The sequence below is a fragment of the Anopheles nili genome, chromosome 3 (assembly GCF_943737925.1).
Source record: "Anopheles nili chromosome 3, idAnoNiliSN_F5_01, whole genome shotgun sequence".
In the NCBI taxonomy this organism is placed as follows: Eukaryota; Metazoa; Arthropoda; class Insecta; order Diptera; family Culicidae; genus Anopheles; species Anopheles nili.
The window spans coordinates 63,860,957-63,887,347 of NC_071292.1; the positions used below are offsets into that span (position 1 = coordinate 63,860,957).

General features: G+C 52.4%; 1 protein-coding gene across 1 annotated transcript; it reads right to left on the reverse strand.

Moving 5' to 3' along the window:
* Window positions 1–90: 90 nt before the first annotated feature.
* Window positions 91–25,453, reverse strand: LOC128724810 (uncharacterized). Its single transcript, XM_053818531.1, has 4 exons — window positions 25,366–25,453; window positions 2,425–3,018; window positions 998–2,312; window positions 91–925 (listed from the first exon to the last, which is right to left on the reverse strand). The coding sequence occupies exons 1-4, from the start codon at window positions 25,451–25,453 to the stop codon at window positions 91–93; spliced, it is 2,832 nt and encodes a 943-aa protein (XP_053674506.1).
* Between the last annotated feature and the right edge of the window lie 938 nt (window positions 25,454–26,391).

The following is a 26,391-nucleotide window of genomic DNA, read 5'->3' on the forward strand; positions in this document are numbered from 1 at the left end:
GACTTAAATTGAATGGAATGTATTTTTAAATATCATTTGGTTAAACAGTAACGCTTAAGCTATCTCAACGACGACTGCGTGGAGGGTGTCCTAAAGAAACCCATGCCCTGCCGCTTCCGCCGGAATGTACCCCTCGTGGCCATCGCGCGTCCTCACGAAGAACCACTGCTTGTAGTTCTTCAGGCCCTTCTCTTGGTACTCCTTGCAAGCCAGCAGCGTCACAACGTCCCCCTTATGCACTGACACCACCTCCGAGCAGTAGTTCTCCGTAATGGCCAACAGTGTCTGCCGGACAGCCGCAGCTGGACCACCCGCCATTCCGTTTGTCGGCGCTGCACCACCAAGTGCAATCCGCAGATGATTACTGCCGTTGATGATGTGCGGTCCTTGACCACTGGCCGGGTACTTGCCCCCTCCCGGCGGTGAATCAGCCTTCCCGGTTCCCTGGTTCCCTTGCTGACGGAGTTGCGCGATGTACTGTTGCTGCTTCAGCAACAGCTGCTGTTGTTGCTGCTTCAGCAGATGCACGTAATCACCGCTACCGGAGCAGATCAGCTTCTCGAGCTGTTCGATCGCGAGCGCCTTTTCTGACTTTACAGAAGGCGCCACCGTACTCAGGACCTTCGTGGTGAGCTTCAGCTGCGCGTACTGCGTCTGTCCATCGGCCACTTTCGGTTGGTTGGAGGCCACCGTACGCAGGTACAGCGAGTCCAGATCACGCTCACTGTTGCAGGTCGTGATCGAGGCTGCACTGCGGCTGTTGGCGCTACTTCGCTTGAGCCGTGGTGTGCGACGACCCTCCGATCGAGTGCCACCGCGTAGCTGTTGGATTTCCTTCTCGCTGTCGGTCAGGTTACCGCACGGTTTCGGGAAGATGTCCTTATTCGATTCCCAGCACGGTGTGGGCTTCGAGCTGGATGAAGATCTATGCGGAATGATCGAGGATGTGTTAGCAACAAAAACAAAAAGGATCATCCTTCGCAAAAACCTAACTTACCTTTGGTTTGAAGGCAGTATACCGAGCGGAAGACACGTGTCGTACGCCACGTAACCTTCCTCAGCGTGGGGTGTCTGCACGTACAGCCAGTTTTGGTTCTTGAACACCGCGTTCACGACCATGCCGAGCGGAAGCGGTATCTCGATCTGGTAGCATCCCGGACGGGTCTGATAGAGTGTGGCAGCTGACGACAGGACGACTGGGATGTTCCCAGGCGACGAAAGTGAACACTTGGACAGGAACTCGTCCACATTGTGGATCTCGTACCCGAACCGTTGCGATCGGTAACGCTCCCGACGTTTCCGATGATGATGCCGGTGATGCCGGTGCTTTGTAGATGCCGATGGTTCCGAAACCGTCGTGTACAGGGACGGCTCGGAGTACGTGTTCTTGAGGGCCACCGCTAGCTTCTCCTTCAAACCTTCCCCCGGTTCCTTGTTGAGGTTAACCGCGTGCAGGCTGTTGTTGTTGTGGTGCACGGTCCCATCAACTGTCGTCCCGTTCGAGTACAACAACAACCGTTCCTTCTTCTTCAATCGTTCGCTGTTCTTGCGGTTGCTTTTGCGGTACAGATTGGAGGACCCATTGGTGGGTAACACCGTGCCGGCAGATGGCGCCACCGTATACTCGTTCGCTTGCGCCACACTGCGCAGCTTCTCGCTGTGATATTCCGAAAGGTTGTTGTCACTGACGTACTTCTCGCTGAACAGTCGTTCCTTGCTGCGCGTTCTCGATTTCTTCCGGACGATCACGTGGTGGTGATGGTGATTGTGCCCATTGAGTACGGTAACCGGATTCGGTTGACCCACGGATCCCGTGATTCCAGCACCGGCACTATTTCCTCCAACTCCATGCAGCGGAACGGAAGAAGTACTATCACCTCCGGAGCTCGATGTACCGTGGCTCGTTTTGTCCACCGGTGACACCCTGGAGGAAGGCTTCACCACACCTTGCTGATCCCGCTGGTGTTGCTGTTGCTGCTGCTGATGATGGTGATGAACCGAGCCGTTGGAGCCCGTTGCAGAACCCTCGCGCGATTGCTCCCGCAGCACCCATGTCAGTGAAATCTTTGGTCTACGAATACTCAAGTTTTGCCCCATGGTAGCACCCGGTGGCTCTACGCTGACCTGTTCCGGTACGGCCACTCTGCCCGAGGAAGTCGACGCACCGACGTTAATGGCAGCGGATGCGAAACCACGGCTCAGCTCGCCTATCTCGGCGTACTCTACTGGCGCGGGCGATGATTGACGTTCGGGTGATTCCGTGGCAATGTTCTTACAGTTACGCACCAAATCGGGACAGAACGCATCCTGGCCTGGTGAGTTGGGGAGCAAACATTCCGAGATAAGTATCCCCAAAAAGTGTCCGTGAGTGTGAGCTCCTCTGAATGGAACGTCCTTACAGGAAATTCCCCCGTGAGTACTTACTTAACAAATGTTCCTTAATGCGCTGGCGCTGCTGATTCGGCACGTTGTAGCGATGTTGCGTCGTGGCAGCCCGTTCCGGACCACCTTGGTGCTGCACCGGATTGCCTCTCGTGCCGGGCACCCTCCCACCACCAGTCGATGAGCTGTCACCGGACGTTGATCTGCCACGCTGTGTACGGGGTCTGTCATTGCTGGTATCACTGTCATCGGTGGTCGTGGCGGAGTTGTGCCCCCTGGCAGCACCACCGGCAGGAGCTGGAACAGCTACAGCACCTTCAGCCCACTCGGTGGGCTGCGTTGGAACCGGTCGGTGCGCAAAATGGGCCCAGTACGGTGGCGGTGGTTCCGGGGGTCTTATCGGACCGCGCGATCTCGGTGGCAGAACCGGCAGTGATGGAAGATTGCGGCCGCCCAGTTGCTGCTGGCGACGCCGACGCCGATCGGCAGCGATGGCCGCCGCAACGACCGCTACGGAACCGTTGGCCGGGTGTGGTGTGGGTGATGGTGGGCCCGGTTCCGCTGCGGTCTCGGCTGGCCGTGGGTTGGATTGGGATGTTCCCGTTGCGGTGGTGGACGCTCTCGTCGATGGAGGTGCTGTAACTGAGACGGAAACATTGCACATTAGCTCGCAGGCAACAACCTTTTCGGGGAGAGACCAGGTGCCCTTTTCATTAAGATAATAATCGACGAATTGCGCATGGAACTCCCCTGCGATGCTCAACCGGTGCGAACCCCCCCACGGGTGGCATCAGTCGTAACTTGTCGCAAGTTATTGCAGCAAGTGCACGGAATGATAGGAAGCTTCGATTCCAAGAGATGTCAATCGATCGATTTGGCCTCGATTGTGGCACAAATTCCGGGAGACAGTGCGGGGTCGTTACGGGTCTTATTTAATTTTGGGACGTCTCGCAACCGACACGAGATCCTTGCCACCGTGAGACGGCTCAGCTCTGATATCGCACAGCCAGATTGACGGCTTGAATGTGGTCCGTGTGGCAGTAAAGTGTCTGATTCACGCCGATCGTGCGGATAAAATGTTGCCGATCGTGCAGCTCGTGCGATATCGAGCCCAACCGGACGGTCGGGTTGGTGGTCGTCCTCGGTGATAATTATGCGCACGATTAAACACCGATAATAACCTTCATTCAAAGCAGTTTTCCAACGTTTTGTTTTTAGAAAGTTGTCATCCACGCAGCTGATGAGTGAAGGTGATGAGGACAGCGTCAGCGAGTGCAGCGCGATCAGTCATGTGATCCTGCTGCTCGTTATCTACGTTTGCTATGGAGCGGGTTTTCTGGCCCCCTTTTGTGACGAGTAGGGCTCATCAAACCAACCAACGGCAGGATGATGAAGGGCAAATCAAAGCAACCACCGACTTCAAAGAGGCGTTGACTGGAAAGTGATTGAACTGGTTGCAGAAGGGTTTTTGAGAACAACGTGGTGCGAAAGTTGACCACAATCGCGTTCAAGCGACGAATCGCACGCACATTAAAGCTTATCAGCTTAAACGTCCTATAGCTAATTAGTCCAACGGATCGACCCTGACAGTCTATCAGGCCGTAAAATTAATCTCATTATACAAGTGAAGAGAGCTGGCGCTGGATTTCCATCACCGCTTCGTCGACCTTCACGCCCTCAAAAGAAGGGCTTGTTGGGGTGCATTTTTTGCGTCACTTTTTCGGTTCCGAGCTCCATCCCACCCCCAAAAGCGCCTACTTCCCACACAACCCCATAACGGGGTCATGTCGATAGATGTCAGCGGAAAGCGACAAGCACGCAGCAAACGCAGCACGCAAACAATTGCCCCAGCGTAGCTTTCATTTTCCACCGATGACAATGCGAGAAGAACCCGAAGCGACGAAAGCCCACTTTCCCAACCGATACCGGGCCACCTTCCAGATGGGAAGGCATTTTCCCGCTTTCGTTCACGACGGGAAATTACCTCCCCCCGCGGGTGGCGTCATTATCGTCGTTCATAATCTTCAATTGGTGCGTGTCGGTGTTCAATTATTCACAAATCGCAACAATAACTAATTAACCTAAAACAACAACCACAGTAGATGCAGCGCTAGATGGGGCTTCGTTGGCTCTTTTTTTCCGGGCTACGAATAAATGGCCATACAACCCTATCTATCCACCGTCCATTGGGGTTGTCTGGAGGGCTATTAAAAAAAAGATGAGGAAAAGAAGACCCCACCAACTCGACCCGGAGATATTCTGCCACGTCAGGTTTCGTGTCAGCTCTCCGGCCAGTCTCGGGCAGAATCAACGATCGGTGTCAAAGGTCGTGCACCTTTTGCACCGTAGCCCGGTCACCAGGTGGTCCAGCGAATGGGGCTTTAATTGAATTCCATTATCGAGAGGCCGAAACGAATCTATCCCAAGCATCCAAGACCGGGCGTCGATTCTCCCACTATGGGAGGAATTTCACCCACTCTGCCAGTGTGGTATAAACCTGCAAAAGCTGGATGGTCTGTGCCAAAAACCCCACCCCCAGGGTGCCAGAGTACCACCAGTTCCACCCGTGGGTAAATTTGAATTTAATATCAACTCAAGTCTGCGTCTGCGATCAACCCGGTAAGGTTCCACCGGCCCGGACTATGTGCAATCGCATTTTTGCATCTCCAAACGCCGTCTACGTCTACGGGCTGGGACCGTTTCAGGCCGTTTGGGACGAATGGATGCAAATGCCGAGCATGCACCGACCGTACGGGAACGTGATTTTCACCTGCCACCCGAGACACACATCTTCACATTCACCAGCCAGCCGGCTCATTAATGCGTCCATCAGGACATTCGCTCCCTCCCCCATAAAGCTCACACGGAACATCTGTGTATCGCACCGGCTGTTTATCAACCCGGATCGGGGGAATGGAGAATGCATTCTCACGTCTAGACATCCGGGAAGAGCTGGTTTTCTTCCCCCTGACACTCAAAAGAGGGTGGCTCGAAACTCACTCGATTAACATTCCCGGTGGGGTGCTTGCAGGATCCGTGGATAAGTGAAACAACGATTGCCCGGCTGTCCGGGACGAGACTAGGGTATTAATTGTCGTCTCCAGCCGTCTCATTATCGCTCAATTCGATACGGCACGCATTTAATTTTGCAATTGCCGCCCGGTTCGGTGTCCCCTTTCGGTGGTAATCTTATCACAATCGTGGGGAGGGTTTTCAAAACGAATCGGGTTCTCCATTAACAAGTGCAATTGAATCGAGATGAAGAAATCATTATTATGCTTGGCCAAGCGGTGTCAAGCCTTATCTCTCTCTCTGTCGTTTCGAACGCCTCATTGATTTAAACGCACCGTGGATGCATGTTATTGTAAATCCTTCGGAACCATGTTCGTGATCCTCGGTGTCGGTGCCCTTCACGTGAGCTGTTTTGTAGTGCAAACATGTCAGCTGAAGGCACGCTAAATGGTGCTGATTTCTTTGGGTTGATTTTATTGTAAAAAAAAACTATGGTTAAGTGGGAAGCGAGTAAGAGAGAAAAAAAACACATTCTCATCCCAGGACGCTCAACGATCGTTTCACCCGGCGATGGAGCAAAAAACGGGAACCCTTGCAGTGCGCCGAAAGCATTAACACCCCCCGGGACTTGGGGGTGCGCGATTTTAACAGCACATAAAACACGCTACGTGCCATTCCGATACGCCCCCACTTCCACCCACCGATCGCGATGCAGTAAATATTTTAATCGCGCTCGGGAGGATTTTCTCATCCAACGATGCCCCACGATGCATTCCACGTGGGTTCGCGAGTTTTCCCGGCGTACCGTACACGCGGTGGAACGCCGTTTTCCGCCGGTTTTGAGCTAAAAGTTCAGAGGTGTCCAACGGAACCTTCGTGCCCGCTAAGGGCTCGGCCAGCAGGCACACGGCGTGCCGTAAAGCATCCCTTTTTTCTCAACCCACCCTAACCCGGACGGGCAAACAACAACGGTGCGCGCGCGAGGTGGGCGCAACAAATCTCGCCCGCAAACCAAACCCAAACCACGGCCAATCATAAAAAGCCGTATCTAATGTGCACGTTAATTTATGGAAAAATCACGGACATTATGAAACCTGACGCCACGAGACCCGCGCGCGCTGGTTGAACCGTAATATTACCGGGACGCGTGCTCCCGTTTCCCGAAACTGGCCAGGTCATTGGGTATCAGGCCGCACCGTCTCGCATCCCCAAGCGTCCTCATTAACGCACGCATTCCCTCCCGTCTTCGATAGTGCGTGTACGCGGCTACGATACGCGCGGTGGAATGTGCGTTATCGCGCCATTGGCGTTGTCGCGCAAAACTCCCTCTGGGTCGCGCGAACACCGTAACCGGTTGTCGGTGGTTTGTATGGGTGACATCTTACGCTTCTTTTTTTTTTTTGTTTTTTTGCTTCCCCTTTGGTATCCTTCCATCGTTTATCATCCGCCGCAACCGAAAGGGGGGCAAACTGCAGCCGTGCTGTCTATCGCGCCGACTGGCCAGCAAAGTGCATCCGATGGGTTGCATTTTGCGCGCCATTTCCAACCGCAAAAGGCAATGAGTGCGTGGCCGTGTTGAGGGTGTGTTTTTTTGTTGCTGTTGTTGTCGTTTGCCAAAGGGGGTTGGGAAAATTCCGACGCACCCAACGGCCGGAACGACGGTCCAGCGGCGGCGTTCTAATGATGCGGTGTATGGAACCTGGCATCGGGTTGAGCGTTTTACACGCATAATTACACCGGATGGTTACCGCGCAGGGCTTTTCCGTCCTATTTTGGGTGCAGCGCGTTACATTGTGGGGTGTGTTTTTTTTTTGTGTGCCGTGCCGTGCCGTGTTAAACAAGCGATTCAAATCGGTAAAGGTTTAAACGCGTAGCTGTGTTATGGTGTGATGGTTTGTTTTTCTTTAGCGTTTCCCATTAAAGGCGGCAAACGGTGATATGGTGCGGCCAAGACAAGGACAATTTAATTGGGTTTAATATTAATTCAAAAAAACATACTGGTTTTCCGATTCTGACCGATTTCAATCCACTTCCAGCGAGTTCTTGCTTTCTTATCTTGTTAAATAAATTGCTTTAAATCAAACTGAGCTTTTTGTTTTTCCCCCACCCCAAGCAAAGAAGCGAATGACGAGTGTATGGAATGGAAAGTAAAACTGCCCCGTTCGATAATTACGTGAATCTTCCGCTTTCCCTTCACTGCCCGAGAAAATGAAGTGATTTCGCCACGAGTCAAGTGCCTTTTGTCGCGGATGATTAACTTTTGCTTCCCGGTCAACAAAGTGACACTTTCACAGTCTCACAGTTTATTCGTTCGACGAGGCAGTTTTTGGTCCTTTTTTTGTAGGAAACCAACAACAAAAACAAAATAACATGAAGCTATCACTCGAAGAAGCGCCGTTGCATCATAATGCCACACCAAAATGGCGCAAACGTTCGCTCGCGCTATCACACGTTTCGCATCATCGCGTTTTCTCGCAGTTCGCTCGTTCGCACAAATGTCCTACGCCCCGTGCCCGGGTCGAGGGAACTCATAAAAAATGCGGGGGCTGACCCGCAACGAACGAACCGTGGCTTAAACGAACCGAAATGCAACCAAAGCATCCCTCCTGCAGCCGTTTCACCATCACGGGGTACGGATTTCGCGCCAAAAGCTCTCTCTATCGCGCTGAAACGTGCGCGCCAATACTGGCCAATAAATATTACCACGAACGGTTTGGAAGGTGGACACGTTTGGCGCGGGATTAGATAATCGTTGGTACCCGCTCGAGGACACTCGCGGGAACTTCACCGTGGCCTCGCGAGAAGATGGCTCCAGCGATTAGGACCAACCTCCGCTCGAGAACCAGCGTGAGGCGGCTTCGAAAGCTAAATATTTACCACCACCAGCCGGTCTAATGGTGGTGTGGAGGGACGAGACTCGGTTTCGTCCTTCTTCTTCTTCTTCTTCTTCTTCGTGGGGCCATCATCTCTCGCCCCGGTTACGCCCCCAACCCTAGCCAGCCGGGTTCGGGCTGGTGAGGAAGAAATATGTGAAATTCGCGTGCCGCTTTTGAATATTTCTGCCATCCCGGCCGACAACCGGACAGGTTCGAGGCGGGAACGCGCCATTTCGTATCGACCGTATCAGGACGGACGAGATCTACGACTTCGCGGTTTGCTCGATTATGCCTTCGCTTGCCGTTTCGGGGTGGTGGGCTCTCATGAGGAACCCGTGGGCCGTTTCGATCTCGTTCTTTGGGCCGCTGCTTAAAAAAAAAAGCACACCAAGAGGGTGATTTTTGTTTCGTTTTCGAGTGGCAGGTTTTGGGTCGGAATGATTTGTAAATAAAAGCGAAAGCTGCCATCGCATCTTCAGCATGGGAGCTTTGGGTGCGTGAAAAATGGGTGGCTTCCCATCGCAAAAGTTTTCCCTTTCGCTAGCCAACGGTTTGGTGAGGAAAATGAAACGAAAAAAAAAAAACGAGCGCACAAACTATTCCGAGCGCGTGGCACACGCGGAACTAATTAACCGTGGAGCTAATTTGGTGGGAATCGTTTGCTTCATTCCGATGCTGGAGCAACCCCGAGGTGGCTCGTTTACTGGCCACTGATTTACGGCATTTCCAGCGGACCTCAGCCATTGTGAAAAGCCACCGTTCGCTGTTGGCACAGCGCTAATGAATATTGAAACGGGCGGTCCATTGAATTTGACCGCAGTTGGTAAGTCACAATTTGTTCATCTTTAACTGGCGGCTTCTCACGGGATTAGAGGTCTTTTTTTTTTGGGTTGAAAATTTGTCATTTTTCACACCAATTCTAGCGTGCAGATTAACGCGTTGTGCTTTCGATGGCGGCGCATTTTAGCACGCTTTTTTATGTTGCGGTTTTCTTTGTCATGTTTTCATGTTTAGCCATTTAGCTTGTTGAAGCCCGAGAAGGTCAGTCAGAAGGATTAATAAATTACCAAGCATTACCGAGCCCGATAGCGATCATTTTTCCCCCCTTTTTTTTTCTTCCCAACGGTCATTCGCTTGCGCACCTGTTCTGTTCGCTCCGCCCAGTTCTATCACCAGCTCAATCCCGACCTCGGTTGGCGTGCCTAAACCAAACGAAAAGGTACCGAAAGAAGACCTTCTTGACCGCCTCAGCAACCGAGGTCTCTTTCTCCACCCTACCATGACCCGTCCGTTTAGTTTCGAGGCCACGTGAAGCGGTTGCGAGGACCCACAGCTTTGATTCGGTCCGCAACGCTGCAACACCGGCAATCCTTAGCGCAACCCGCTCGTCCATCACAACGACGACCGAACCCCCGATCAACCCTCAACAGCATGGAGAAAATGAAAAGGTGAAAGAAGCAAAAAGAAAAAGGTTAACTCGATTCACTTTTATTCCGTAAATCTCCATTTCACCATGCGCTAGCGTGCGAGCCAACGGTGCGAGGCTCCTGGCGCGAGTTTGCGAAGGCGGACAAGGTGTTGTTGTTTATTTGGCCAGGTTGTGTGTGTTTTTTTTCACCGCTCCTACGCCGAAAGATTACGTCGCCGTAACGCATCCAGATGCGTTCATTTACATCACATTTTCCGGTCCACGAGAGGCTCCAAGGTTTAGGAGCTTGCGACCTGCGGCCGTTTTGGGTGGGCCAATATTAGGTTGGGTTGTTCTAATTATCCATCAACAAACGGAAAAGAAACACGAGTCGCGAGCCCACGGAGATCCGAAAGAAATGGCTTCCCTCTTTCGGATTAGAACCGTGTCAAGCCTGCGGCATCAAACAACCGCACTAAATTGGGACCCAATTGGACGAGGAATCGGCGCGGGAGTTTTCTCCACGCGCGTCGAATCGAAGGCCCGGGACCCTCGTTAGCCCGTGTCGCGTTTGTCGGGATGCCGACCGAACCGTGGGTTTGATTTATGCTCGCCCCATTTCGGTGCGGTTTATGGAGACCGCTGAGCTTCGGCGTTCTAATGTGACAGGGCTTATTTATGAACAAGCTCGAGAAGAAAGCTCATGTCGAATCAATTGCGTTTCCCCTTCTTTGTTCCTCGATTGACTCATTATCGTATCGCGACATTAATCAGTCGCCCCCCAAATTGACATGCGAGGCGTTTCTTAAATTGGCGATCAATGGTGGGGGTGGTGAGTCCTTTCCAGGCGACCCTTTTTTTTCCTTACCGTGTGGGGAATTCCTTTTTCGGGTGGTTTCCTGTTTGGCAACACCAATCAGCAGAACGAAACGACACAGGAATGCAGCTCGCACACCGTGGTGCACGAGGAAAGGAAACGAAAACCGAAAAAAAAACCGGTCGTCCTTGAAACAGATGGCACCGCGAGAGAGCGAAAACAACAAAAAACGCACACCTTCCACCGGGATGGTCTCGTTCTTTACATCGACACTAAAACAAACTCCAAACGGCGGCTAGCTTCGATTATCGTCTGCCGAATCGACAGCCGGAAAATTCGACACCGGACGTCGCCACGGCACGTAATATCTTCTTCACCTGTCCAGGAACGGGGCACGGCACCAAAAAAAAACACACAGAAACACCACACACGGGAAGGATTCGCCTTTTACGCTTTCATTCATTCCGGGGTCCGCATTCCTGCCGTGCGTCTTATCGGGCGCCGGTTCCTTCCGTATCGGCGCGACACTTTATCATTTTCCCTTTGGGTCGGGGCCAATCAACGCACCGCCCGAGTGCATTCCAACCGATCGCCGGTCTTCCTTTTTTCCACAGCGCGGCCGGTTGTTTGCTTAAGGGCTGCTGGGCGTACCGATCGGTGCGCGTTTGGTTCAATTTTCAATTTCACGGATTTTACGGTTCTTTTCGCTGAGTTGCTTAATTTTCACCGGCTCGCTTTGGGGGTTTTGTTTTTTTTTTTGATGTTTTGTTTTCACCCGTCGAGTTTTCATCCCCCCACCCTTGGGTGTTTTTTTTTTTGGCTCGTGCGACTTTTACTTTTCACTTCCCACTGCCTCGTGGGGTCGTTCTTCCAATCATCAATCCGATTGATCCGATTGAAACGGGTGCTTTTGGAGGTGGTCCAATGCGTCGGTTCAGGCACTGGGCGATGAAGAATGTGTTCTGCTCCACCGTTCTTCAGTACCTTCCCACTCAAACACACACACACACACTCCCAATTTGAACCGAGACCCGCAGAACCGAGAATCGATTCGATTCTATTCCACCCCGCCTGCTAATGGTGGCTTCGGAACCCTTCCTTTTTTTTCGTTTATTTTTTTTTTTTTTTGCTTTGTTTTCTTATTTGGCCGGGAGTCCCGTCCCCGTCGCGCGTCCCCGTTTTGCTAACCGCAATGGCGCGCGGTGACGACGGGGCGACGAAGAAGACTAGGCACTCGGACGAAAATCATCATCTTTGCAGCGGGCTCGAACCGACCGAAAAAGGGATCCCGCGGGGCCAGCCCCACCAATTGGCGACCGGGACGATCGGGGGTCTCTCCTTTCCCTGCCGATCTGAGACTCCCAAAAATTCCTGCCACCCGGGATCCCTGGGGCTGGAGAGCGTGCGCGCGCGCGCGACGTAAGGCTTCCTAGCCTCGAGCCTTTTTGTTACCGTGCTCTTCTTTTTCTTTCCCTTCTTTTGTCGTCGTTATTTTGGGACGTCCAAGGTCTTCTAAGAACGGGTGCTCGCCCGCCGTGTCGATCGTTTTCGCAACAAGCACCACCGAAGTTCGTTCGAAATTCCCGCGCGTTTTTTTATTGGCTTAAATTTTACGCAAACTGGCGGTCCACGCGTGTCGCAAATTGTTCAAATAATTCAGCTGTCACTTCGTGCACTAACGTAGACTCCTCACAAAGTAGGCGTTGAGGGGAGGTTTTCTTTTTGTTTGGTTCAATTTTTAAATTCAAAAGACTTAAACGCCAGCCAATGAGACGAACCCGATAATCTCGCGATTATGTTTGCGCGATTCACTTCACCACGAATCACGCTCGTTTGAGGCGAGTATCAGCGACGCAGCCCTCAAAGCACAACGTTTTCCCTCACACGTGGCTTACGAGCCACTAAACCTTACAAGCGAGCAGGATTAGCCGGAATTAGGCACGGCACCAAATCGCGATGTCACTTCTAGCAACATACGTGATAAAAAAAAACCAGCACGTCAGGTTGCTGCGTGTATCTCGCTCGCTTAACGCCAATCCACCCGCTACAACGCGTTGATACAAACTGACTTCGAGTTCGGGCTTCTTTGCACTGATTCGCCCGTCACCCCGAACGCGCTGGTGCGCCCGGTTACCGTGGCCGTGTATCCGATTACATGAGTTTTCTTCTGCCACCTGCCTTGCAGCCGTTCCCGTTGCCGTCATCTCACCCCACCGGGTGACCGCGGGGTTTTTCGTAGCAGCATACACTCTCGCTCTCTGCTCTCGCACCACCCATTTTTATGCTGTAGCGTGCGTTATCTCGCGCGCGCCCAGCCTCCTAAGATGCTGCGAGCTCATTTTTCTCCCTCGCCGTGAGAGCGAGCGTGCTAGTACGAGAGAGAGAGAGCGTGAGAGAAAACCTCAGGCTCACTTGAGAGAGTTGGAGAGCACACCGAAACATCGGGTTATGTTGTCAACATAACAGCATACACCCGCAACAGGTACGTGCCGAAAGGATCTCGCCGCTCAGCTCCGGCTAGAATTCGGTAGCAGAAACGAAACGTTTTTTTTGTTTTTTGCGCTGCCTCATTTCCATTATCAGCCAGGGTTGCTGCACCATCTGTCCTAGCGAACAAATCGAGACACGCAACGGCAACGGGGTGGTGCAGAAACAAAAAGGGCCAACATCATCCCGTGTTCCGTGTGATCGGCGTGCAGCGAAACGAAAACGAAACAAAAATGCTAGAGAAATTCCGACCACAGGGCAGTTGAAATAAATCAAAACCCCCAACCTGCGCTGCATCGGGGAGTCTGTTACGATAGAGAGAGAGAGAAAAAGGCTCCCAGTAAAACAAAAGACCAAGGCTCAGAGATTCCAGCTTCTCCTCCCGAGGGCTCCTCGAATCCCGTGGGTTCCTTCTTTTGTGCGACCAGAAACAACATCACCAACAGCAGCAATAAAAAAAAGGGTGAAGAAACGAATCCCTCCCTCGAGACCCTTTGCATAGAAAGCTCAAGAGGCGCGACGGGGTGGAAAACAATACTAAGCCACAGCTCCACTCCACGCTTCGTTTTGTGCTTGCTCATCCAATTCTGATGAGATTAGATTCTTTTTGCTTCCCTCTTGCTCTTGATCTTCTGCTTCTCCTGCCGTTGTACCTTCGCCCGATGATCGGTTCTTTGTCCACATGCAGTCGCCGTTTGAACGGGCTCAGCCGGGCTTCGATCCGGGATCGAGTGGGTCGCTTTATTTGTGGAGGATCTGTTTTCACCACGTCCACCAGGTGCTGCCAAAGGGCTCGTACCGAAAAGGGGGTCCCGCTGGTGGAGCGTTAACCGCGTTGGGTTAACAACTAAAGAAGAAGGAAAAAAACCTTCCGACCGATCAACCTACCAAACAAAACGTGGCGGTGGCTGCGACGAAGGAATCCCTTTCGGACGCAACAATCGTACGCTCATGACAAAACCGCACCTGAAGAACGAATCCTACGACGAGCGGCAATTTTTCAACCGAACCAAACTCGAGCCCGAGATGGGAGAGAGCGAGAGAAAGAGAGGAGACGCAGAAATTACACGCCACGTGATGGTGGTGAATTTATTTAGATTAGCTTCCATTTTCAGCCTTCCACGCCTCGGCGGTAAGTCTGCCTGGCCGAGCGATAACACGTGCCCCATTGTTGGTGCGCATCTCGTGCGATTGTTGGTTTGAAGAGGGCTTTTCAATTTCGAGATGATTAAGATGGAACCGCCGGTGCGCGGTAAGCGAGACACGAGCCCGGGGCAAAAAAAACGCGGGGCTCGTTTTCAAGTGACGAATGTGCGTGCGTGCTGGCGGGAAATTCCACGGGAACCCATCTGGTCAGGTATGGCTCATTAGTGTGCCTCAATGGGGCAAAGGAAAAACAACCGACCAGCAATATATCTCATTGCCGCTTTCTTTGCGCTTCATCGCACGGATCGATCGTTCTACGTCGCGCGTTGGTGCGCGAGGTTCGTCGCTTGTCCGTGCCTGTTGAAGTCTTTCGATTGCGTCGCGCGAATAATCATCGCTACAATTTAGCAGCCGTAGTTTTGTCGCGTGCTTTTTTTTTTGTTTGCTCTTCCTACGCAACGCCTGTTTGATCGATAGGCCACGGTTGGCCACGAATGGTCAACGGATCAGCAGCATTTCTGACATTTCTCTGCCATGTTCAAATAAACTCCATAAATTATATCGATCACCGGTCACCCTCAGACTACGTGAAATGATGCATCAGTTTAGCGCTTGTACGCGCCCTTTTTTTCCGTGTGTTCTTTTTTCTCTCTCTCCCCCCCCCCCCCGTAGCTCACGCTGTTATCTCTATCTCACGCGTTCACGCGAACCGAAGGTGTTTCGTGGCGGTAGGGAAAAAGGAAATAAATCTCTCCCCCTTTTGCTGGAAACGGGCGTGATGCACGCCCGCCAGACGAAAGCAGCGACAAGGAAGCGACCAGCAGCTTGGCCGTGCGGCAAGTGTCGAGATTCCGACGGCGATAAACTAAATCATGTTCGCGAGCCCCGCGCCACCACGCGGCCATTGTCGTTTGACACATGTTTTCCGCCTTTCAGCGCTACTGGCAGCGTTCAGCGAGCAGGACAACCGGACAACCGGCGAAGGGCAACCAGCGGCCACGGTGTGGCATGCCGAAGCATTACGGGCGGGTGAGGGTTACTTTTTTTTTGCCCCTTCTCATTCCCATTTTCTCCATTTGTGGGCATGCGTGTTGGGGCGGTTTTCTAGCAGTACCGTGTACGATCGTACGACGTACCGGCGAGCCTCTAATCGGCCGTGTGCCTTCCGTCAACCCGCGTACAGTCGTCAATTAATTTATTCGTTGCTTAATTTAAACGTAATTAATTGTAGCACGCTGGTACGGCCATCGGTTGGCGGGTGAATGATGAAGAAAAAAAAATACCACGGTGCGATCCTCGCTTGCTGATCGGTGGATCGCCTTCCCGAAAAAGGAAAGGAAGCGCAGAAGGCCCGCATTGCATCATCCAAGCTAACCGGCTACATTCCAAGCGGTAACGAATTGGCAACCGCTTCGAGATCGTTATCGCTGATCTGATTCGATGATTGGTGATGATAAACACCTCGGAACTATTTTTCGTTCGCTCGATCACTCGATCCGCACGATCCGCTTGATATGTCGCACGCACGCGCGTCCTTTGAAACGGGCGAAACAGGAATGAATTTCCCCCCGAACCGTGGCGACTTCGAGCACATCCACTGTCACTTTCGAGACGCTTCTCGGCTCGAGGCCTTTGACACTGAACGCCCCGACGTTGACTTTAATCTCCTCACGCAGCTCGCGCAATCTCGGCACCGTTCCCTTTGGCCGAGCTGTTTTTGGGAGTCCATGTCTGTTTTGTTTCGGTTGCTTCCCACAATTCTTTCGAAACACTTCGACTCGGAGCCCGCCAAACGCGAGAGCACCCGGGGGTAGATTGCGTCATAAACAAATCGTTTCGTTTCGCGCGATCTTTTCTACGGGAGGGTTTTTTTTTTCGGTTCTTCGCCACGTCCGCTTCTGTCCGGCTTGCTTGCCAGCTTAATTTCACCACCCAAGCTAATCGCCCCACGAACGCTTGTCGCCCTCGATCGGGCTCGAAATTATCTCCCGCTATCGCGTTCATTTGTTCTTTGCTGACTGGCTGTATCGATCCCACCTCCGAACGCACCGATTGATGATCGCCGTGACAGGGCGGTTTTTCTTTTTCGTTAGCTTCATTCCATACCACCGCGAGGACACGGCACCCCCGGGGAATGTGTTCGATCTGCGCCGAAAGTAAAACCACCTCCCGCGGCTCGTGGAATGTGGCGGGAAAACTGTGTTCTGAACTGCCGCCCGAAACGGATCTCTCTAGGGGTTAAATGCGCCCAAAAATTAGTACGGGAAACGGATTATCACAATAATCGTAATAATTTAATCAACCATTAGAACGCTGACCGCTCGCAAATTGTGAGGTGTGACACGAGCTTTCTGGAGGGGGAAGATTATTGATATCCGGTGCGATGATTCGTTGCTTTTCGTTGCGTCTAAAAGCTGAGTAGAAGAGGCGCTTTGCTTTCGATCTTCTTGGGCATAGAGTTTCCCATCCGCTACGGTGCTACCGTGCGCGATCGAGAGTGATCGCTTTTTATTGATTTATGGCATTTATGACGTTGTAGTGCCATAAAACTGGCTTCCCAGACGGAACCAGGCTACCAGTGAACATTTTCGCATATTGAAAGCGGAAAAAAAGAAGGCTGGAAAAATTCTGCCAACCGGTATTGAATGCGGCCTAATAGATTCATTAAAACCAAAAAAATTACTCCTTTCGGGCATTAACCGAGCGGCAGTTTACGACTATTTATTCGTTCGGCGCTTCGTTAAAGAGCGTCCAGTTTCTCAAGCCACATTGCGTGCCACTCACACGCATGTTATGGCAGATAATTGCACACAGTTTTGTGAAACAAATGAAATGAAACTGCCTCACGAGTTTTGCTGCCGCCTAAAGGGTTGCGTTCCCACGGGCCAAACACAAACCGAGCGCCAAATTCTTCCTGGGCGGATCGTTCCCACTTCGCTCGTTCAGTGGTCTTTTTTAACCCGATCACGAGTATTGCACACCTAAGCACCTGCAAGGATGAAGCGTCTGAAGACGCTTTCGAACCCGTTTGGTTGCAGCGTGCCCTCGTAAATGTTGTAGGTGCCTTGTTACCCGATGCCAAAGATGCGTTAATACAAATTTGATTTGTGTTATTTTCCTATTTTCTCGAAGCTTTTAATTATTTCCTCGTTACTGCACCTTTTGACTGGCTTTCGACGCATCCAACGCGCTGGAATGCGTGCGTTTTTGTTTTCTTCACCCGCTTTCGTTTCGATGCCTTCCATCCACGTATCCTGCCGTATGTGCCGTATTCAACGTGCTTCTCTTGCTGCTCTTCACCGATCGTTTCGCGATCTTTATGATTTCGATGCCCGCCTTTTGCCGGCCCACGATCATCTCCCGGTCATCCGCATCGGTTACACACGAAATCCGTTCGTCCTTCACCCCACCGCGGACCACAGCTGACAGCCCTTGCCAGCGTTGCAATCTTCCAGCAGGATGTCCACTGGTGCGCTCGATCCCGAGATTACGAACCCATCTACTCCCATCTACTCAAGCCCCGGGTGAAGCCCTTTTTGCCTGGCCAAAACGGGAAAATATTATACACTCTATCGAATTTAATAGCTCGATCGTGATATGCGTGACTTTGGCCGTGGCAGCCGGTCATCATCATCATCATCAGCAGCAGCAGCAGCAGCAGTCGCAGCCACAATATCAACGCCAGTGTTGGCCCTCCGCGAAAGGCTTTACCATCCTGCCGTCCGGTGCAGGACGACGGATCAGCGAACTGCCACGCTCGACCGAAATGGGTGGCGCAAGAACCAACACAGTGAAATCTGCAACTGCAGGAGAGGCAAAAAAATTCGCTCCACTGCACCGCTTCACACAGAACCGTGCGCGGAAACGATCCCTGGGGAGGCAAAAATTAGGCCCCACCGAGACAAGCAATTCCCGCCGCCCCGGAAGATAACACGAATTGACCGCACGACCTTCTGTGTTTCGTTGTTTTTCTCGCTCTCCCTGTTTCGCTCTCACTCACGCGTTCTGGGAGCATCTTCTTCATCGGAGCCTGCTAGCTGCCAGGAACGATCCATCCCGCGGGGGCCAAGTGATGATCTGAATCCGCATCACATACAATCCGGAATGGCACTTACGAATGAAACCGCGCAATGATACCGCCTTTCCCAGATCGATGGCCAAGGGATTCACCCGCATAGCATCGTGCACCGGTCCCGGTTGGCAGGCACTTTTCCGCGCACGACCTCCGGAAAGCCGCGTTTCCCTTCTTGTTTTTTTTTTGCGCAGACATTGTAGCTCACGCCTCTCGGCAAGAGCGAGTGAGATCGTGAAGGCGTCTGTACCATCAACCAGACCGCGGCCGCGCATCGTGACAGTGGCTGGGCCCATTCCGAAAGGACTGCGCAACAGCGCCAGTTCGCTCGTTTGCAACCGTTTTGCATAATTTCCGAAGCGTCCAAAAACGGGACCCATGCCCCTGGTGGAAGGTGCGAGAGCGCGCACGCGGGAATGATAATGATTCCGCACGGCGACCTGATCCGTTGGCGATGGATTTCAACGCCCGGTCAAGCGACGAACCCGCGTTCCGGTGGTCGGTGATGGACGGAGTTTGGGAGGCGGAGATACGAAGACACAAGGCTGAAAGCTGACTCCGACACACACATATAATCAACCGCTAACCATTCCTTTTGTTTTTGCTTATTTTTTTTCTTTTCAGCACACCGTTCGTTTCGCGCAGATCCGCGCAGGATTTGGTGGCAGTAAAACTGGTAGCTGGCGGTAGCAAACGGCATATTATCAGCTTGCCGCGTAATAATGCACTGCTTAAAAGATTGATCGTACGAAATTTGAGACCACCGGACGTCGCGCGGGCTAGCAAAAAAGAAGCAAAAAAAAAAGAAAACGAAAAGGCCAAAACACCAAATAAGCGCGCCCTCAGCTCGGGACGATCTTTTCCCAAGCGAAGCGTTCGCTGCCTTTTCGGGAAGCGAGCGGCTTCAAGCGAGCGGCTTGTTCCGGCGTTCTATTCTACTCCCATTTCAGTCCCTTCAACGTGCAGCTAAATGCGTCCACGCGGTTTCGGTTTTGCGATCGGCCCTTAGGGCGTTAAACGTTGTTGGCAGGCCAATTACATCGCCCACCGGTGACGGAAACGCGATGCGCGTGATGCGCAAAAACAACATTGTGGCGACGGTGGAACGATTTCCCACCCGCTCGATGGGTTGGAAATTATACAACGAATAACAAGCGCATCTATTGGCCGAAGCATCCGTGAATGTGTCAGCTTCAATAAATTACTCCGCACGCGGTAAACCAGGCGCATCGCGGGATCGCTCTTGTGGTATCCTTTTACACTGCTGTTCTTTTTTTTTTACTACCACATTAAAACCGTGGCCCCCAAAAGCCGTTCCTCCCTCTCCCCCCCTTTCCCATCTTCTCGTTTTATGCAAAAGCGATCGCGTTTGGGCCATCGTTTGCATCGGCTGGGGTCCTTTTCCTGGCCGCAGCTCGGTGTGCAAATGAAAGGCGATAAAACAAATCACCAATAAATTGCTGTCACAGCTGAGCGCTGTCGGATGTGCGGCGACCGATCCCACACACCCTCACAGTTGTCGTTTGCAACCACCCCCCCCCCCCCAACGCACCCCCCCCCCCCCCCTCGCTATAGGGTATCAATCTGACCAGCCGTTATCGCAACACTTCGCGCCACCACTGCGCCTTTCCGGTTGGTGGGTTTTGATCACTTTTTAATTGCCACATAAAAGCAATCGAACGCACGATCCGGGGAATGCCAGATCAGGAGTGGCTCCAGTTCCCTCATCCTAGCCCCCGCCGCCGACACCGATAGGCCGCTGATAATCGTACACCCTGCCAGATTGCTAAAAAATAAAGCACAACAGAAAAATACCCGATTTCGACAGCGGCAAAGAGAAATTTAAACACTCCATAAGTGGCTTCTTAAATGGTTGTGTGTGTTATTTTCAGGCTTTTTTTTTCAGGCTCGCGCTCCTTTCCATTGGTTCAATTTCTTTTGCGTCTTACAGCCGACACCCTTCCGCGATCGGTGCGTGACCGTGCGTTAAATGTCTCGCCCCATTCCAGGCCCCCGAAATGACGAATCCGTGCGCGATCGCGCAGGAAGCGATAAAGTGGTAAATGAATAATAAAAATAAATTTAAATTAAATTCAGAAGTTACAGCCGCGGCATCGATCGCGCTAGCGCCGCCATGCGCGTTGCCTTTCTTACACTCCAGCAACGTACATGATCGCCCTGGCGGCCATTGTTTTCGCGATCGCGCGATCTCCACCGATGCCCGCGAAAGGAGAAAGGTCCAACGCGTGATGGGTGCGATGGATTATGGTTTTATTTTAATCTCATTACAAGCGGGAGGCTCACAAGGGATGGAGCGATCGTACCACTCCCCCACAGGACCTATTCGGCAGGACGTTTCACCCGGCTTGTTTCAGCTCATCACAATCCTTCTCTCGAGCTCGAGCAGTTTGGTGGCTCGGCTTTTCGGGTCTCGAGCTTCGAAAGTGCAATAAAATTCGGTGCGCGTTTCGCGCCCGCGCGATCGCGCATTCCTTGCGACCTGAATGCATCACATCACCGTCACGGAAATGCACCCGTCAACCCTGGCTCGGCGGTGGAACGTAACGATCGCCGTGAAACGGCACGTAAATTACCGGATCATTACACACCGCACTGCATCGCCCCATTCAAACTCGATCCTCCTTATCGATCGCATCCCCCGGTCGCATCGAAGATGGTGATTTGCGATCGTACGCATTAGGGGCGCGGAATTTAAAGCGAGCGTGACCTTCGAACCCGGCGAACCGATCGCGCTCGATGCGATCCTTTAATCGCTCCTCGCTTGGGTTCGATTTTTCGCTCCACGATTCACGTCGTACGCTTTCGTCACCACGGTGACGGATACGTTTTTCTTTTTTTGGGATGCGTTTCTCGGCGTCGATTGACCCATCGAAATGCGACCGATCCGTCGCCTGATCGAGGGCCGTGAACCTTTCCAACGCCGACCCGTGCTTATCCTTTTTCGCAAGAGGTTGCCATTAGCCGTCGCTCTTCCGCGCGAAAAGCTTCCTTTCTGTGCCGACGCGCGTTGATGGGGTGAAGGTGAAAATTAAAATGAAACGAAATAAAATTAAACGGCCATACTTGCAATTACCCTTGCCCCCCGCCCCCTCCCTGTGTCTCCTGGGATGCGATTCTGGGTGCTCTTTCCTTGAAGGAGATCGTTGAGCGAAAAACACCCCGGCCCGAAAGGAGATTATTTATGGCTTTCGCTTGGCGGAGTGGGACGTGGTTAAGGAAGAAAAGAACGAAAAAGAATCCTTTACACACACACACACACCCCTCATCTACACGTACGGATCCCCGCTCGTTGGTGGAAAAATTGGAATGGCTCGCTCGGAAACCTCGATCTTCGCCCCACCCGAGCAGCATTTCCGCCACGATAATGCGCCTGGCCCGATGCGGCCGCCGATCAAATGCACCATTTCTGCGTCGAAAGACCCAAAAAATGACTGGAAAAAAAAGCAACAAAAACGAGGCAACTGAAGCGGAAAAAAAGCAAACGAACGCCCTCGTCCCGTGAGCTGCAAATTTGCCGCGATCACCCGCGATCGAGTCCCAAACGGAACGGAACAGCTTGTTGGCTCGCTGCTTCGGCGAAAAACGAAACAAAAAAGCAAGCGGCATGTGTTCTGCCCAAATGGCTTAAACACCCGCAGCATCGCGGGGCATCCTTAGGTCCTTTTTTGCTTGGGGCTGCTTTCGCGATCCTTCTCGTTGTTTTATCTGCAGCTTCACGTGATCGCGCGACGACGAGGTTTGACCGCGATTTGGCGGACGAGCCATCATGGTTTTTTTGCTGTTGTTTTCAACCCACCCGTACGTTATGGGGCGGTATGGCTGGACGTTTTCCCGCTCATTGGTCCTCTTACGCCCCCCCCCCCCTCCTCTCCACCCGTCCTCCCCAGACACCCCTCGATCGCGCTCCAGCATCATGTAATTATTATTACCCTGTCTCGATTGTCGAGTGCTTCGCAAAAGCGGAACGGTGTGTTTTTTTTTGTTTGTGTGGTTCCTTACTCGATTTTTTCTCCCTCTCACTCTTTCTCTCGAGGAAGTAAGAGAAATGCCCGTTTTTTTTCCTCCACCGCTACAAGATGAGCCTCCCCGGAAAAAAAACCCAAAAACCCATTGCCAGCATTCTAGCCACCAGCCGTGCGCGGGCCGCGGATGATGCATTGCCGAAATTAAAAACTGCACCCCGGCACCGAAATGCATTCTCCGAAGGGATCTTTTTGCTTCTTTTTTTTTTGTTTGGCTCTCCGCAGCTCAGCCGCAAGCACATTCCACACATGCTGCACGACGGCGTGCAGATGGTGGAGGTGAGTTATGATTATATGTTACCCCTTTTCGAAAAGGGTCAGCAAAAGAAAACCCGTGCATCATATTGCACCGATGCAAAGGAAGCAAACCGCCAGAATGATGGTCGCAAAATATAAATTGCAAAAATTAAGGCCCCACACTCTAGTAAGGGACTCTAGTTGTAAGGAGAAAAAACGTTCTACCTTTTTTAGCACAAAAATTAAACCCCACACGTTTGCGTTCCGTAGTCGATCGTACGATCGCTTCAGAAGCAATCCGCATAACAAACGCCTTCAGGCCACCCCGTGGAGCACGCGAGGGCTAGAACGTTTTAATTTAACCAACATTTCCAATTTGCTCACCCATCCGTGGCACGGTTCTAGGGAGCGAAAGAAAAGGGCCACCTGAGATCTTCATTTATCCACCCTTCGAACGTCCCACAACGCACGCAAAAGGACGTTCCTTCTGTGGGCACGCAAAGAACCACCATGCACCTGATCGGTACGGCGCCACGGCACGCAATAGATCGATCTCGAGGAGGGGTTTGGGTTTAATTTCTGCTGTATTCTCGCCACCAACCGGCACCGGGCGCCCTGCTTATCCCTTATAATTTCCCTCACCAACCGGACGCCGCAATTACGCCGTCCGCAAGGGGTTTTTCGAACCAAGGGAACTTGGTTCGTGCCCGAAACCGAGAAACGAAGCACCGGGACGCAATAATTGCGGTGGCAATTACGAGATTATGATGATGTTTGTTAGTTAAATGTCAAATTTTCCACCACCGGTCGCGTTGGTGGGTCGCGTTGCTAATGAAAATATTTCACTCGACGTTTTTTTTTTTTTTTGCACGATAATTATGGACGCACGATCGGGCCGTTGTGGTGGGGGACGGGCACTAGAGAAAAAAGGGGCCCACGGGTGGGTAATTGGGAATTGGTCCAGCCCTGGGCTCCTGCCACACTATGTATGCATGCTTCGGCGTGCTTTCGCGATCGAGGTCAGCTAGCGGCTTACCGACAAACGATCGCCGTCGATCAGCGGGTGTAAGATAAATTTGTCCACCCGAAGCCCTTGATTTTGAGCCTAGCCCTTGCTAGCCAATAGGGCCATGCCGGGTGCTAAGGGAGGAAACAATTAATCTTGTTCTAGTTGCGCTCGGCAGCGAAGCAGAAACGTTGCGCGATGCGCCTTTCAGCACGTTCGAGCCTTTTGGAGGCAAAAGAGCAAGGCACCCTTATTAGTGCCAGACCCGCACCGAGGTACTGGCGATGATCGACAACCTAGCTCGGGCTTGGGCCGGTTCCTGACCAGCCCGGAACCTAGAAGCGATCATGCTAGCTCGAGCCTGTCCGGTTCCATCATCGCATCGTAGCCTCGCACGATCGCGCACGATCCCGATGCGGCCCCGTTGCACTCCCACGATTTTTGTTTGCATTTTATGCTGCCTTCTCTCTCTCTCTCTCTCGCGCTCGCTCTTTTTTTCCTAACCCATCCCACAGGGCTCGTTTGCCAATTCCACGATAGCATGAGCGGTCTAATGCAGCCTTCTCCCGGCGGTCGGCTCGAGGAATCCCGCGCAAAGTGCAAATGTCGGTAGAACACGGTTCGCCGGATTTCGCGGGAAGCAGGAAGGGAGAGAGCATAACGCGCAGTTCGCATAAAAATTTATGCGCTTCCCCCCACCCCAACGGCCACTTTGGGGTTTATTCGCGAAGGGCAAACGCCCGATCGGTCCGTTCGGGCGTTATGATCGCGAGCGTGCGATTATGTTATAATTTCACCGAAGGGCCAACCTCCGGGAGGGCCCACTCGAGTGGCAATTTAATAGAGACCGAGTGAGAGATAGAGAGAGTGAGCTTTGAAGAAAGAGAGAAAAACACATGCGATACCGCGAAGGGGCGCTTTTTCCGGCCTTAGTGCTGAGTTTTCACGATGCACCAAGAAGCGCACGACTACCATCATCATCGTCATCATCATCGTCAGTGGAACGCGGACGGGCGCGGAGTGGTGGTCATCGTTAATGGTTCCTCCCTCTACCCACCAACCCCAGCACCCCCCCCCCCCACCCCAGCGACCCCTTCAGCACAGCTTCCAAGACGCATGAAAGGGTACGAGATTTATGCTCGCACACTAGTAGCGACCAGGGAGTAGTTTGCGTTCGCGTCCCAGTTCCACCCGTCCCCCACTCGGATGCTTCCTGCTTGATCCTGCCCGGGGTCCGCTTTTACCGCTCGTACCGACGAAAATCAATCACGATTTCATCGTTAAAAGGGACGCGGTTCCGTCCGGCAACCGGTCCATTGAACGATCGGTTTTCTCGATCGGTTGCTGGGAAGAGCGAGAATTGCAGCGGTGCAGCGCCGACCACCGATGACTGATGTTATGATAGGTCCTCTCAAAATCGGTGATGATCTGTGCCACGCAAGGGACGGCAAAATGGCCGCCGGCCGACGGAATAGTTCTAGATGGGGTTCGCTCTGATGGGAGCCTACGAATGCGGCTGATAAATGGGCGCGATCGCTCACGCGCTGAGGGCAAGATAATAGGAAACCAACCAGCCCTACACACACACGCGCGCGCGCACCGAAATGACGTCAAATTCTTCCGCTTCACGAGGGGGGAAGGTTGAACCATCCCGATCACTGCCATTACAGTCATTATAGCGTTCTGAGGAATGGTGGTGTTTTTTTGTTCGTTGTTGAGGAAAATTCCTATCGAAAAAATATGCCCATTTCAGTGGGCTACTTTCCCGTAATGCACGCTATTCTAATGGGCCCATGGGGACTAGAACGGGCCCTATCTTACAGCTAATGGTGGAAGGATGTTCTCCTCACTCGCTCGTACACGTATCCGTTTTACTTACCGCTTCGATCCGTGGCACTGCCTGGGGCCGTCGAGCCCGACCCAGCCGCCGTCGGGAAGATCGTGTTCTTGCACAGCCGCGAAAACATGTCGATGCACTTTTCCAGCTCAAAATGTACGCTCACACCACGATCGGGGCCCTATCGACTGAAGGGGCCCTACCGTTTCGTCGCTTGCAAGCGCATCGAACTCACTGCACCTTCATTTGCACCAGCACCTGGGGCTGGTGTAAGGGCTGGACGTGGGGTGTAGGGAAAATCTCCCCCCCTCCTCACAACACACACACATAAAACCGGTCACGCACTCATTTTCACGGAGCGAAATTAATGAAAGCGACGAACCGGGCGGCTGGGAGGGAAAAACTTTCACGATGTTGTTCCACGCGCAAGCTCACATATACACGCACACACGCACAGACTGTGGCACTAATTGAACTAATTTCATTAATCGCGGCCTCGTGCTTTAAGGGATTAGACCACACGTGCCGCAACCGGGCTTACACGTTCTGCTTGTTCGAATGGGGATGAAATCGATTCAATCACGAGTTGTTGGAAGGAAATTTTGTACCCGTATCGGAGGGCCAATTGTCAGTCAATGTTATTTTCTGCACTTGTCACCGAGAACCTTATCACCTCTTAAAGCGGTTGCGTTTTTGCACGGTTTTCAACCCCTAAAATTAGCCCCCCCAGACAAGGGTTTTCCCGAGGACCTGCAGCAACCCCTAGACGCTGATGATGATGTCAGCCGGGTTTGGTATTAAATTAACAAATGACTATCAAACCCCTGCTCGGCTGTGGTGGACCGTCTTCACGCACCCCTCCCTTCCGGTTGGGCCCGGCGCCAACCCCCCCCACCCCCGCCTGGAGCATTGATTGTTTTACCTTTTTTTTTTGCTTTTTTTTTCATTCATTTCATCCCCCTTCCGTGCAATGTTAGTTTCTTTTTGTCTCTCCTTCGAGCTCACGCTGTTGCGTTCGTTTCCCTCTCGCTCGCACCTTGCGAAAACTTGCCACCCCAACTTTCCCCC